The following is a 15,433-nucleotide window of genomic DNA, read 5'->3' as shown; positions in this document are numbered from 1 at the left end:
TGGTCACTTCATTGGTCTTCTATGTTTCATAATGAAATAATATTTTTGTTATAAATTACCTTCCCTTCTATATTAAAATCGGAGCATTGCTGTGCACATTGATTTAGTAATTATACTTGTCAGTAGATGCTATTGTTTAATAATTGTAACTCGAGATAATTATAATTTCATCTCAGGATTTTTGTTTCAAAAAGAGAGGTCTAAGCTGGGGTTGGTGGCACACATGGCAGGAGGATCGCAAGTTCAAAGCCAGCCTCAGCTACTTAGCCAGGTCCTAAGCAACTTAATATTTGATGTTTGATTTCAACATACTGATAAGGCTCCAGAAAGATTCCTTTTATTGCAATTATTTACTTTTTATTATTGTTTTAAGAAACTACTACTGTTATACAAAGCGGTTTTAGACTCTATCAATCAAGCGTGGACTTCCTTAGGCCGGGAACCTTGGCGGCCTCGTTCAGAGGTGCACTCAGTAGTCACCGTCGATATCCTAACCGGAACCTTGGCGCTGTGACGTTGGTTTCCGGCGGTCTCTTTAGAAAGCCGAACAGCTTTGGGCCAAAGGACCATGAGAGGGCCGGAGCCGGGTCCCGAAGCTACCATGGAGGGGGACGTGCTAGACACACTGGAGGCTCTGGGGTAAGTGTTCTTGGGACTTTTCCTTCGAAAATGTAACCTTTTCTTCTGTTTGGCTGCTGCAGCCTCCTCCCCGTCAGTCTCCGCTGAGTCTGCGCGGCCCAGTGCAGGCCTCCTCAGCCTTGCTGCTTCCGGCGCCGACGGAGTTAAGCGGGAGGCGGGAGAGAAATCCGTTTAGAGGGTGGGGCAGGGCCGGAGAGCTGGGGCCCGTGGCCCCCTCTTACAAACTCTTTGCGGGATGGGCTGGGATGGGCTGGCGTGGAGCCGGCGAGCTACCGCCGGTCCTGCAGGCAAGCCTGTGCCGGCAGGTGATGTTTATGTTGACGTTGTTTTCGCGCCCGGAGGCGGTCCTGGAACCCGAACTATGGCTGTGGACTCGTCTCCTACAGTGTACAACCCGGGACTTGCTTGGGGCTCAAGAGTCAATCATTCTTGCATCTTTGACAGGAGAAAGCATTTTGTTTAGTTCAGTGCGAGTCCATGCATTGAACCATTTAATCCGTCCGCAAATACATATTTATGTGCTAGAAAAGGTTTTCGGATTATTACAAACTCACTTAGTCGTGGAAGGTACAAGGAGTCTTTTGCCTGCTGCTATTCACAATTCAGAGTACTTTTATGAGAACTCCCAGGGGTCGAGGTGGCAGTGATGTTAACAGCTTGCAGGTGTCGGGGTCCTTATACTCCACAACATAACCTACGCTCATCCCGTTTTTCATCACAGCCCTTGCTCCTATCTTGTTTGCCAATTTGTCAGTCTCTTCAACTTCACGCTTGCTTTTTCTCCCTCCTCCCAAATCAGCTCCTGGAAAACTGGTACCTTCCGGGTTTTGTTTCCTGCTGCGCTCCCAGCAACATCCCAGATTGGGGTCTGTCACGTGTATGGTGACTGAGTGAATGGGTAAATGAATGAAGACAAGTTCAAAGGAAACTTGCACAGAAGTAAGCATAGGACCATTATTTGAGAGTCGAAAAGATTCCTATTAAAAACCTAAAAAGCTTGGAGCAGTCTGCATAGTCTTTTGCTATGCTGCATGCAAGGACTTCTTAATGGGGTGAGCTGTGCCTTCGCAGTACTGTGTAAAACTTGAAACCCTTATGTCCTTGATTTTTCTCCCCCAAACTGCATTTGTGCCTCTACCAACTGCTTCTTTAGTTGCACCCAGATAAAACCTACTCTGCTGTGACCCTGCATTAGAGAACTTTATGTTAGTAGCTCTTGAATAAATGTTTGTTTAATGAAGGAACAGATAGTGATTATTTAAGAGGCATTTGTTTTTGTTTTTACTTATGTGCAATCCCTTGGAAATTCTTCCTTAACTTGATTAAAGAAGTAATGAAGACAAGAAGTTAAAATACTTCAAAGTGTTTAGACTCCAGTTTGATTGCCAAAGTACTCCCAATAAGAACAATGGGATCCTGTAAATCATTTATGAAAAGGGGGAAAACAGTGTTTTTATTCCTTCTTTCATTCCTTGAACTTACTGTTTATATTTTAGTGTTTTGGAAAATGAAGTTTTCTGTAGTCTTGATTTTTATCAAGAAAAATTAGTTTCACATTATTCAGTATGGGAAGTAAAAGAGTTTGCATACTATAAAATTGGTTTTTTTTTCTAGAATACCTGAGGAAAAGGGTTTGACATGCGAATTTCATGATAATGAAATGTGAAAAAATAGTTTTTACAATATGTGTTATAATTTAATACTGTTTTCAAATGTCCATGTAAATAGTGACTAATGTGTTTTCTATTGTGGTTTTAGACATTTAGGATACCAGTGAAGGTGCTTTAGTTTGTTGTATAAAGAAATTAATGGGAGGAACTAAAAGGGAATCTGATAAAGAATAATGTTATAGTATATTACAAATGAAAATGGTTGGAATCACTCAGTTTCCTCATCTCTGAAATGAGTGTGTTGGAGCAGATGATTTCACAATAGTTCATGATTTTGTGGAACAGTAGATCTCAACCAGTAGGTCTTGTTATACATTAGAGTCATGTGTGGAACTGGGAGCAGTGGCACCCTTCTGTAATCTCAGTGACTCTGGAGGCTAAGGTAGGAGGATCATAAATTCAAGGCCAGCTTTAGCAATTAGTGAGACCCTGTCTCAGAAAAAAAAAATCATGTATGGAGGTTGTGAAAAATGTTTCCCATTCTGGCAGATACCACAGCTGACTGAATGATCATCTGCAGAGGTGCAGTACAGACTTGAATATTTTTACAAAGCTTCACAGCTTAGATTGAGAGCTACTAGTATAGAAGGTAACACAACTGTATGTTGAGCACTGTTCTGAGGTATTGGTGATGAACACAGTAGTCTTGGTTCTTGTCCCTGTTGGGCTTACAGTCAAGTGCAAAAACAGGGTCACACAAATAATCATAAACTGTAACGAGTTATTCAAATGAAAGGAACAGTAATATTTTAGAAAGCTTAGTGGTAGGTTCCTGAGTAATTGACTTTTGGGACAAAATAGGAAGGGAGAATAGAAGTTAAGTACGTGAGATTGGATGGAAAAGGAGGATAAAGGTGTCCTTATAGTGAGAACAAAACATGAAGACCTTGAAGTAGGAAGGAGCATGTTGTATTAGAAGAAAAGGAAGTAAATTCATGTGGTAAGAAGGCAGAGTGCAAGGGACACAGTGGTGGGAGATTGGAAGCAAGAGTCAGGGGAGGACTAGCACGTGCAGCAACTTTTTAGGCTTTGTTGTAGATTTTATTCTTTAACAGCAATGGAATATGACAGAAGGGTTTTAAATAAAAAAGGGAGTGATTATATATCTATTTGGAAAGGTACGTCTCTCAGCAAATGAATTGGAGAATTTAGTGGCCTGGGACATTGTTTAGTGGCAGTGAATATGAAAAGAAGTACATTATAAGACTTAGTGAGTAATTGGATATTAGATTTCAGGGATTCATTTCTTTAGTTAATATTAAGCACCAAAGTGAAATGACACTGTAGAATCTAAATTGAATAGGAAATTAAGTGAAGAAAGGAGGGAGCTAGTAAATAGAATGTGGAAGGACCAATGGAATGGAAGTAGTGAGATCAAAGAGTAGTTGCAGGTGAGTAGTTAAAAAGGCAAGCTGGAAGGATAGATGTAGTAGGTTGTGGTGAGGGAGTGATGTGTTTGAATTTGTGATTTGGGAGGTGGAGTAGGTGTAGCGAAGGCAAGGTCCAGGAGATAGCTGATTGATATAAGGTAAAGAAGGTTGGTAAAAACGAAATTAGGAAATTGCGAGTTCAGAGTACCAGATAGGATATACATATGGACTTTGAATAAACTCATTATAATGGCAAGAATACAGGGGGAGAGAAAAAGTGATAAAAGGGAATGTTGAGTGTCCAGGAGATTGATAGATGAAAAACACAAGTGGAAGAGGGTGGCAGATCTGACTGGCTAGACCTTTTGAGAGAGCAGGAGCAGTGATTTGGATACTGTCTTGGAAAGCAAGGAGGACAAAAACCTATCAACTGATCTTGTGCAATTTGAGAATAAAAATAAGGAAAGCTAGAGATGGTAGGGATAGACTTTTTGAGTGATAATGACAAAATATGAGTTGTTTATGGGTGGAACACAGTGGAAGAGATGGGAAGCAGGTAGGGGTATAGAGCTGAATCAGAGGCTCGACTAGTCAGGTTGGCAAATGACAGGGGAAAATACACAATCTCATGTTATGTTAGCTGGTGAAAATAAACAGAAAGTAAGTAAGGCCCTGGATGTCTTTCTCTCTGAGGAAAGTTGCCAGTATCCTTAATGGAAAGATGTGGATCACCTAGTTTGAAGTGGTGCCAGACTACTACCAATTGTTCCAGTAAGAGGCCCTGGTGGGGAGGTAATCTAGGCTTAGGAGGGGTGTCACCAGTGTTTGGAATAACAATATCACTTTCCTAATAGGAATGTATAGAACAAACTAAGAGCATGGCTATTCTCAGTAAATAGCAGAATTGCATTGGGAAATCAAAGCAAGCATGCAGTAGTAGTAGTGATAAGCACTAAACAGTTGCTAAATATGACATAAATAGACTCTTGAATTCCTGCTGTAATTTCTCCTAGTCTACAAGGGTAAAAACAATGAGCAGTGATGACAAACATTGAGAGATATTTAAGTGAAAAAAAAAAGTTTCTTAGTACTGTGCTGTTTAATGAGAGGTCTGTGGACCAGCAGCATTGATATCACCTGGGAATTAGGAATACAGAATCTTAGATCTCACTATTGCTCTGCTGAATTAGTCTATTTTAACAAGACCCTCAGGAGATCAATATGCATGTGAAAGTTTAAGAAGCATTGCTCTAGTCTGATGTACTATTTCCTACTCCTATTCAATTATCTAGCAGAATATTTTTAGATACTTCTACTATGTAAAACAATTAGATATGTTTCTGAATGGCGACAGTTCAGTAGGGGAAGTAGGGATTAAGAACATAGGGCTGTAGCAATAAGACTGTATGGCTCAGTTCCTAGCCAGTTAGCTATGATTATGACAGTCCCAAGGAAGTTCTCTCTCTGTACTTCAGTTTTCTCATTTGTGAAATGAGGTTAAGAAGAGTACCTACTCTAATAGGTATTATGGCAATTAAATGAGGTAATATATGCATAACACTTAGGGCTAGCCTAAGTAAGCAGTTTGTGTTAGCTACTGTTACAATTATTATTAGATATTCAGATTTGTTAAATGTATTTATGTTTTCCTCTTTTTATTTTTACCTTACTTGATTAGCTAAGGCATTAAATATTATGAATTTTTTCCTTTGGTGATTTGAGCAATTTTTATTGAATTTGATAAATGGCATTTCAGTGAAAACTGACTTACATCTACCAATATGAATTAGTTAACATTTATTCAGGAGTTTGATTATTTTATTGCAGAAATGAAAGCAAATGGGGGAAATAAGACATTTACTAATAAGTCTCAATGAAAATCACTGTATGATATAGAGGAAGAGGTGAGACATAGAGGAAGCAGCCTTGGGCTGGTAGTGCAGTCCCAGTTCTGCCTTTTATTTGCTGAATCATCTGGGTCAGGTTAGTTGCTTAGTTTCCTTATAGGTATTGACAGATGTTTGAGTTCATACAGAGTATTTGGGCTAAATTCACTTAAATCCTAATGCCATTGTTTATTTGCTTATTTTCTAGTCCTATAGAATTAGGATAATACCACCTCAAAGCATTGTTATAATGACTGAATGAATTATATATGACTAGCATTGTGCCTGGCCTGCTACTTAAGGCAGGTATCCTCATCTTGTTAAGTCTTAATTTCTTTACCTCCAAAGTGGGAGTTAGAAAATATTCCCCATGTGATACAACTGGAGAATTCAGAGAAAAACAAATGCAAATGACTTAAACATATGCAGAGACACATAGCCTTGCTTATAAAAGAAATGTAAATTAAAATTACATTGACCTACCACATAGTCAGAATTCCAAGTTTGATATTTTCAGTGAATTACCAGACAGTGATAGATACATTGATAGTACAACTCCTGTAGAGGAAGATTTAATAATGAAGATTTAATAATGTCTAACAAAATTATACATCTATATACTCTTTGATCCCAAAATCCTACCTTTAGGAATCTATCCCAAATATACACTGATGAAACTTTGCCAAATTATAATAACAAAATAGTAGAAACTACCAGGATATCCTCATTAGAAGCTGATGAAGATATGATGTATTCAGACAGATAATACACAGCTGTAAAAATGATTGAAATTTATCTGTAAGTATTCATCTCTAGTAAATGCAAATATATGTATGAGCATGTATGTTTGAAGGAAGGAATAGAGCAGTGTATAATAGGCTACCTTTTGTCTTAAAAAGGAGAAAAATATATATGCTTGTATTATTTTAAAAACTATTATTGAAGTATAACCCCAAACTTGTAAATATGGTTACATGTTGGGTGGGAGGCAGAACATAGGGAATAGAATAAGATTAAGATCGTGAATGTACCTTGTTTTGTAAATTAGACCTTAAATCCACAGTAATATTTTATATAATTATAAAGCAGAATTAAATAAAAATGAAATCAAAACAAAACAAATCCCAAGCTATGGAATCAACCCAGGTGCCTTACAACAGATGAATGGATAAAGAAAATGTTGTATATATACACAATGGAATATTACTCAGCCATAAAAAGAATGACATTGTGACATTTGCTGGAAATGGGTGGATCTGGAGACTTAGCATAGCTAAGTGAAATAAATCAATCCGTAAAAACCAAAAGTCAGATGTTCTCTGTGATACGTGGTTGCTGACACACAACAAAGGGGTGTAGAAAAGAATAGAAGTACAATAAATTCGATAAGGGGAATTAAGGGAAGGGTGGAGGGACAGGAAATAGGAAAGACAATAGAATCAGCCTGACTTAACTTTCCTACATACATAAATAAATACACCACAGTGAATCTCTACATCATTTACAATCATAAGATTGGGATCCTAATTAAAATAAGATGTACTCCATGTCTATATACATATGTCAAATTATACTCTACTGTCATGTATAACTAAAAAGAACAAATAAAAAATAATTTTAAAATATTAAAAAATTCCTAAAAATTAAAGCACAATGAATCAAATGTCTATTGGTATATTGAATAGATGGAGTAATTGCCTGGAAATAAACTGTTTTTCTGTACAGTCTTAATGGAATATATTCTAAATGTAAAAAATTGGATTAATTGGACAGTTTACTTCTCAGATGTATTTAATTGAAGAATTTGTCCAATTGAAGAGTTTGTCTCCAGACATTTTTCTAAAATATTACAATTAAAATTCAAACATTTTGTTAATTGATAGCAAATTGTTCTGGTATATACAGTGAAAGGGAATTGAAAGCATTATTTACACATTGTGCCACATAAATTCAGCCAAATATGAGTACAACATATCAAGGCAAATTCCTCTCATGGACTTGCACTTTCTGTTCTGTTTTTTGTTCCAATGGGACTTAATGTTTTGGGTGTATACACCAATAGGTGACATGAAACAGAAGTTGGGATTATTATGGTAACCTGAGCATGTTGGAATCCAAGGAGAGGCTGAATGTTATATGTAGCCCACTAATTGGAGTAATCTATGAATCACAGTGAATGGTAGAACCAGACAGAGCTGCATATTGCAGAATAGAAAGCAAGGTTTGCGCAGAGCAGTCACCAAAGAGCAGTCACCAAGAGTTTCCAAATAAGCAATAGCTAATATCTGTAATATCAGAAATCCATATTTCCCTTTCTGGAACAGTGGCAATAACAGCGTATCTTAATAAATGCCATTGGGAGAGTGAAATGAAAATTTTCTCAAAAATAAAACCACTGAAAAGTTGAATTTGATTTACAGGGATTAATCACAGTTGAGGAATTTGACCCACAGGGATAATTAATTGATTCAAAAACTTAAACTATTTTCTGTAATGTTGTTAATATTGCTGGATTTCCTATTCTGAAACTAGGTAATTCATATCTATTTTATATCTAATTGGATTATGCAAATGTCATTAGAATTTTCATTTTAAAAGAAAATAAATATAAAACAAGTAAAAACCTCACAGTTGCAAATTCAGATTGGAAATAGCAATATGTATTCCTGATGTAATTTCTCTTAAAAAGACATACAGGGGTTAGGGGTATAGCTAAGTGGTAGTATGCATGCTTAGCTTGCCCAAAGCCCTGGGCTGAAACTCCAGTAACCCCTCCCCTCAAATATGTGGAAACAATGACCAATGTGTAATAACAGATTATATACTCTAAATGCCATTAAAAAGGATGAGGGACTCTTGGAGAGATGTCTGACTACAGCAGGACTAGGGCAGGAACATCTTGTCATAGAAAGCAAGGAAAGTATTTAAAGACTACTAAGGATAAGTCATAGGACTCATTGGCCATATGAGTGGGCTCCTACTAATGAGAGTTAGAACAATTTAAATATCAATAACTGCAGTAGATTAAAACATATTAAATACATTAAAATTGTGAGGTTATGACATTTTTAAAAGTTGCAGAAAAAACAATAAAAGAAAATTGATATGTAATTCAATTAAGATAATAAGGTATTTTGAAACTTTAAGGTTCTTGTCAAATACATTTGCAAAAGTATTTAAAAGTATAAAATTGTGAAGTGAAAAAAATGATTCAGGTTAAATTGATCTCGTAGGTATTTTTCAGGTTTAGGTTTTTGAAACTTAAAATTTGCGCCTGTGTTTTTTTTCACTATAAATCTTATTTTTGGAACTAATATAAAATTGAAAAAGTTTCTATTATCTGACTTTGTATTATCTGTAATATTGACAATTGTTAGATAGTTTTATGGTAAAATGTTAAAATATGGGGGGAAAATGCCAAATACTATTTGTATAGAGTAAGAATTGGCAAACTATTTCTGTAAAAGGCCAGATAGTTAACATTATAGGCTTTACTGATCAATTACCTAGTTATAACTGCTCACATCTGCCGTGGTAGTATGAAAACAGCCATAGACAATTCTGTAAATTAGTATTTTTATTCCCTGTGTTCTAATATCACTTTATGTACCGAAACAGATAGCATATAATTTTATATACATGTAATCTCTAATTTAAATTTTATTCCTAAGCCTGAATAGGCCTTGATAGAGAATATTAGATTTTTTTTCTTTTCTTTTTTAATTGCCTTTTCTTCCTTTCTAGGTATAAGGGACCACTGTTAGAAGAACAAGCCCTTACCAAGGCAGCAGAAGGTGGATTGTCTTCACCCGAATTTTCAGAGCTCTGTATTTGGTTAGGCTCTCAAATAAAATCATTGTGCAACTTGGAAGAAAGTATCACTTCAACTGGTATTGTCATTTAGTTTTATTTACCTTTCTGTTATTAGTAATAAAATAAACTGCTAGCTCATAATTTATAATTTTATTAATCATGGGATCACAGTAGAAAGAAAAATTGCTAATGGGGAGAAGTTCAGTATGGGATATTAAAAATCTTGATTTAGAATTTTATGGTAATACAAAACTGATTCTCAAATATGATGTAAAATTATGAACAATACTATTTATCTGCCGTGTTGACTCTAGTATTGTTCTTTAGCAAAAAATAGTCTGAATTTGGTTATTTTAAAAAAAATTTTTAATATAACTCAGTTTTGAACTAATTTTATATACATGTAATCTCTAATTTAAATTTTATTTCTAAGCCTGAAACTCAGGGCATGTATTTATATAGAAATGCTTTTATAAAAATATGCCCTGACTCAAAGCTTGTTCAATTTATTATCATCTTGGTAACTGGAGTCCTTGTGGATCTTTTTTTTATTTTATTTTATTTTTTGGTACCAGGGATTGAATTTGGGGGCACTCGACACTGAATCACATCCCTAGCCCTATTTTTTGTATTTTTTATTTAGAGACATGGTCTCACTGAATTGCCTTGCTGAGATTGGCTTTGAACTGTTGATCTTCCTGCCTCACCTTCCTGAGCTGCTGGGATTACAGTCATGCACCACCCACCTGCCCCCGTCCCCATTCTCCACCCAATCTTTGGTATAATTTCAGATAGTGTGAGAAAATAAAACATGAAAAACTATTGGGCATTTGCTAGGGAACAAAATAGTCTTCCCTTCTAAAGCTGTCCTTTGAAGTTATTTTTTTCCTTGCCAAATTTAACAGAAGTTGGGCTGGGAATGTAGCTCAGTGGTAGAGTACTTCCATAGCAGGTTCCATCTCTAGCACTGCAAACACAAAAGAAAACAAGCAACAAATTTAACAGAATTCCTGTGAAACAAAGTAAAATAATGTGAATTCAAAACAAGGCACAAGTTCCTACATAATTACATTTCGAATTAAAGATAATGAAACTTAATTAAATGATTGCATTTAATAATCTGGCTAGAAATAAAGAAGAAATGGGTAATTTACTCTGAAGCCAGTTACAATAATTGTAGATCTTATAATGTTTGAAGTGTTTCAATTGCTAGTTCCAAATATTTCCAGTTTACCTGATTTTATGGAGAGTTCATTGGACAAAACTTGTCAGAGATTTAAATATAAGTGTTTGCAATCTTGTTATTACAGATGTTCTTATATTGATATTTTTGTTCTTAAATTTAAACCTAAACACTTGCTCGTGCGTGTACACACACACACACACACACACACACACACACACTTTGTATGGAAATTAGTTGCCTTAACCTAAGCTTTGTAGTTACACATCTAAGGATTAAATGTGAAAGTGAAAATTTAGAATTGAATATAAAATTGAAATTAATGAGGTAGATTTCATAGTATTGGATTATATGGTAAGTACTTAGTAAATGTATTATGATTTTTCTTTTTTAAAGGGAGAGATGACCTAGAGAGCTTCCAACTTGAGATAAGTGGTTTTTTAAAAGAAATGGCATGTCCATATTCTGTTCTCATATCAGGAGATATTAAAGACCGTTTAAAAAACAAGGATGACTGTTTGAAACTTCTCTGTAAGTTATATTTCCTTGGACATTTAAATGCATGTGTTTGATCTGGTTTTGTTATTTTCAAGCCAAAATTTATGCAGTTTCATTAATGAAATATTACTCATTTTATCTGTTGAAAATATTTTAGTATTTGACTTAAAATATGATGCTGTCTCAGATGTTTGCATAAATAAATTTAAGTAAATTCTATGAGTATATCCTCTAACACTTGGGATGTTATGGTTAATATAGAATGCCCTATGTTTGTACTTTTATTTCCTTCACCTTATTCCTCTCTTAGCATTTATGACTAGATGTGTAAAGTTGGTGATCTCCAAGGTCCTATTTAATTTAAAACTCTGGGAACTAGACTGTTAAAGAGATTATGAGATCTCATTTTAGTGATAGGCATTGAATGATAATCTGTTCAAAAACATTTATTGATCACCTACTCTTGTACCAAAAACTGTTATAGGCACCAGGAAGATGTTGGTGTTTTGTTTTGTTTTTTTAAGAAAAGTTTGTATAGTCCTTTTTGATTATAAAAATATATGCTCAGGAGGAATGTGATGGGATGTTAATGTTTATGGATACCAAGTTTCACTGGGGAAGATGAAAAAGTTCTGGAGATTAATGGGATAATGGCAATGCAATAATATAAATATGCTTATTGTTACAGAGCTGTATGCCTAAAAATGGTTAAAATGGTAAAGTTTTAAACTTACATGCTGATGGTATAAGTCTTAGAAAGTAGACAAAATTGTAAAGAAGAAAATAATTTATAACTTTACTACCTAGGGAGAATTATGAATACTTTTGGTGTATTTTCTTTTGAGGGGGCGGGTACTGGGGAATGAACTCAGGGGCATTTGACCACAGAGCCACATCCCCAACCCTATTTTGTATTTTAGAGACAGGGTCTCATTGAGTTGCTTAGTGCCTTGCTTTTGCTGAAATTGGATTTGAACTCTCAATCCTCCTGCCTCAACCTCCGAAGATGCTGGGATTACAGGCTTATGTCACTGTGCCTTGCCACTTTTTGGTGTATTTTCTTTCCCCTTTTCTTGTGTGTGTGTGTATACACACACACATATACACATATACACACACACACAGGAATGATTGAGAAACTGTTACAGATGCAGTTCCTTTTCTTCTTCCCCTCATTTAATGTATTATTCTACTCTTCATTTCCCCCTCACTTCCTGTTGTTATTATTTTTTGGTACTGTTGATTGAATCCAGGACCTTGTGCATGCTAGGCAAGTGTTCCTGTTGGCTTTGAACTTGTAATCTTCCTGCCTCAGCCTCCCAGGTAGCTGGGATTACATGTGTACTCTACTATGCCCAGCTTATTTTTTTTTTATCAAATTGATTTAAATTAACTCTATTACTTTTTATTGGCATAATATTTTTAGTTAATAGATTTCAAGTTTGGAGGTATTTGAATTTTTTTTTTTCTGTTTTAAAACAATTTGTGTTTCTGGTTACTTTTACTTAGACAAAGACTATGAACATTAAAAAAAATCTTTTGTCTAGTTATATTGCCATATTTTGCTTCAGAAATCAATTCACAGTCTTACCAAAATTTACTCTTTATCTTTAGTTTAACTGAAGTGTAGTTATAGTTAGCTGTTTGAATCATATTTAGTCATATAATAATCTTGCTATTGCTCCTGGAATGTTTGTAGTGTGTTTAAAATAAAAAGGGCTAAATTCCTTCCTATGGGAAAAGCTTTAATGAATCAAGAGGAAAACATGAGAACTTCACTAGAAAAATGTATGAAGTATATAAGACGTGAACATGTATTCTAGAAATCTTTTTTTTTTTTTTTAAGAGAGAGTGAGAGAGGAGAGAGAGAGAGAGAGAGAGAGAGAATTTTTAATATTTATTTTTTAATTCTTGGCGGACACAACATCTTTGTTGGTATGTGGTGCTGAGGATCGAACCCGGGCCGCACGCATGCCAGGCGAGCGCGCTACCGCTGAGCCACATCTCCAGCCCGTGAACATGTATTCTAAAGAAAAAAAAATTTTTTTGTACTGGGAATTGAACCCAGGGGCACTCAACCACTGAGCCACATCCCCAACCCTTTTTAAGATATTTTATTTAGAGACAGGGTCTTGCTGTGTTGCTTAGGGCCTTGCTAAGTTGCTGAGTCTGGCTTTGAACTCGCAATCCTCCTGCCTTAGCCTCTTTGGATTACAGGCATGTGCCATCACACCCTGCAAGAAAAAGAATTTTAAAATTGCATATAAAGTGAAAAGATGCACAATGTTTTTCAAAATCAAGGCATTATAAAAATAAAATAATACAAGTGTGTAGGATAACAAATTCTTATATACTGTAGACATGCTATGGGGGTCAAATAACTGGTGTAGCCTCTTAGGAGGACAGCTTTTCAAAATCATAGTTAAAAACTCACCTTTCTTTGACCTGGTAATTCATTGTCTCTGAATACATATCTAATGCCCTAAATATTGAAAGATAAATGAAAAGGATGTTTATTACAACATTGTGATACTAAGAAGACTGGAAACCAGAGTGTCCACAAATAGTTAAATGGGGATGGTGTATTTATGCAGTGATATCACAATCTAGTCGTTAGGAAAAATGAAAATAGATCAAATGTGCTTTTATGGAGAAATCTCTGAGATACATTGGTAGTAAAAAGCAACATAGAACATGCATAATTTACTGTGGTGAGAAGACAACTTACTTTTCCCTGTATTGTTTATACTCTGCATAGGTTAGTCTTGACTAAACTCTTGATTGAACTATTGCTTAGAGCATGCTTCTGCAGAACAAATGCAGACTTTCAAAGATACATTTTTGAAGAACTAGTAGTCTCTTTTAATGAGGTTTTTAAATCAGAGGGTCCTTAGTGTAGTCCTCATCAATGAAGTATGGTAGATACTGGTTATAACCTTTTGGTATTTGGCTCTTTAGACTGTAATATGTAGATTGCATAGAAAATTAGTGTTTTTTCTCTCTCCATGAGAGTCACCTTGACTCTAAAACAAACTACACAGATGTCCCAACTGCTGCTTCATCTCTGTTCATTTAGAATCTCTGAGGATGGGATCCTGGTATCTATACTTTTTATACAGTTTCCTAGATATTGTGTTCTCAGCTGAATTTGAAACTGCTATATTAAATTGTGGCTTTTGTGTATTGTCAATTTTAACTAAGGACAAAAACAATATCATAACTGTTGTAGTGAAAAGTTAATTTAAAATAAGACTATCCATCAAAGATTTTTTAGTAATTTTTTTAAAAATGGCTTTTGAAAGAATAGAATAGAATAGTGAAAGGAGAGGGAGTTGTGAACAGCTTCGTGTGCTCTTTCCTGACTCACATTGTTCCCTCCATGTATAGGTGAGTTAGAGCTACACATTCTCTCCTAGCCCAGTGCTTTGTCATAAGAGAATGTGTTAGTAAAGTCTCATACATTCTTAATTTTTTGGTAGGTCTTTTCTACTGGATTTTAAACGCTTTAAGGGTAGCAGTCTTTCTGATGTTGCAACTCCATTGTATACACTGTGCCTGACTCAGAACAAAATGTGTAGGTACATTGAAAAAGCATTATAGATCATTTACTGTATTAATTAAAATTGAACTGCAGCCAGCTAGTGCAAAATCAAGGAGAATATAATAAGTCATTAATTCATTCCTCTTTTACTTGATGGTATTAAATAAATTCATTTTCATTTTTATTTTTAGTGCCCCCCCCCCTTTTTTTTACTCATTCATTTATTCAAACTAAGTCTTAGAGTAAATTTTTACAGGTAAAATAGATGAAAAATGAAGCTTCTCCTTTGGAGGGACCTGGAGCCTTGTATGCTTGACTCTAGAGGGAGCTGCTCAGGCTTCTCCAATGTGAAAAACAATTAGCCATTTAAAGTACAGTATAAATTTGAAAGAGTATTTTATGTAGCTTTAGGTAAGTTGTGTCCCATTCACCTCCGCTGCCTTAACACAGTTTACTGTGTTCTGCAAATGTTGGTATTGCTCTTTGGTTCTTTGTAAGGGAATATTGGTTTTGGTATTGTTGATACTTATTTTATTTAAGATATTTGGTGCAGATAATAGCATTTGTTTTAACCTTTTTTTGTTATAGTATTTTTAAGTACAGAACTTCAAGCTTCACAGATATTGCAGAAGAAGAAACGTAAAAGTTCTCAGTTAGATAAAAACAGTGAAATTTATCAGGAAGTTCAAGTTATATGTGATTCTCTTGGTGTTCCCAAGTCAACCACTTCCGACATTCCACTTATGCTAAACCAAGTGGAATCAAAGGTATTGTATTTGTTTTATTTTTATTTTCTCCAAATTTAGCTAAATAGTAACATATAAATGCTGAAT

The 15,433-nt window shown here is 35.2% G+C and overlaps 1 protein-coding gene across 1 annotated transcript in view; it reads left to right on the top strand.

Moving 5' to 3' along the window:
* Positions 1 to 491: 491 nt before the first annotated feature.
* The window catches only part of Fam98b (family with sequence similarity 98 member B), a 30,549-nt gene continuing 15,607 nt past the window's right edge, over positions 492 to 15,433 (top strand). The window contains exons 1-4 of the mRNA XM_021725698.3: positions 492 to 639; positions 9,310 to 9,455; positions 10,958 to 11,092; positions 15,189 to 15,367. Of these exons, the coding sequence (XP_021581373.2) occupies positions 569 to 639; positions 9,310 to 9,455; positions 10,958 to 11,092; positions 15,189 to 15,367 (531 nt within the window). The 5' untranslated portion in view covers positions 492 to 568. The remainder of the gene's footprint in view (positions 640 to 9,309; positions 9,456 to 10,957; positions 11,093 to 15,188; positions 15,368 to 15,433) is intronic.

This window comes from Ictidomys tridecemlineatus, chromosome 5, assembly GCF_052094955.1.
Source record: "Ictidomys tridecemlineatus isolate mIctTri1 chromosome 5, mIctTri1.hap1, whole genome shotgun sequence".
NCBI classification, from domain to species: Eukaryota; Metazoa; Chordata; class Mammalia; order Rodentia; family Sciuridae; genus Ictidomys; species Ictidomys tridecemlineatus.
The sequence above is the reverse complement of the archived record's forward strand: the minus strand, read 5'-3'. Positions and strand labels throughout refer to the sequence as shown.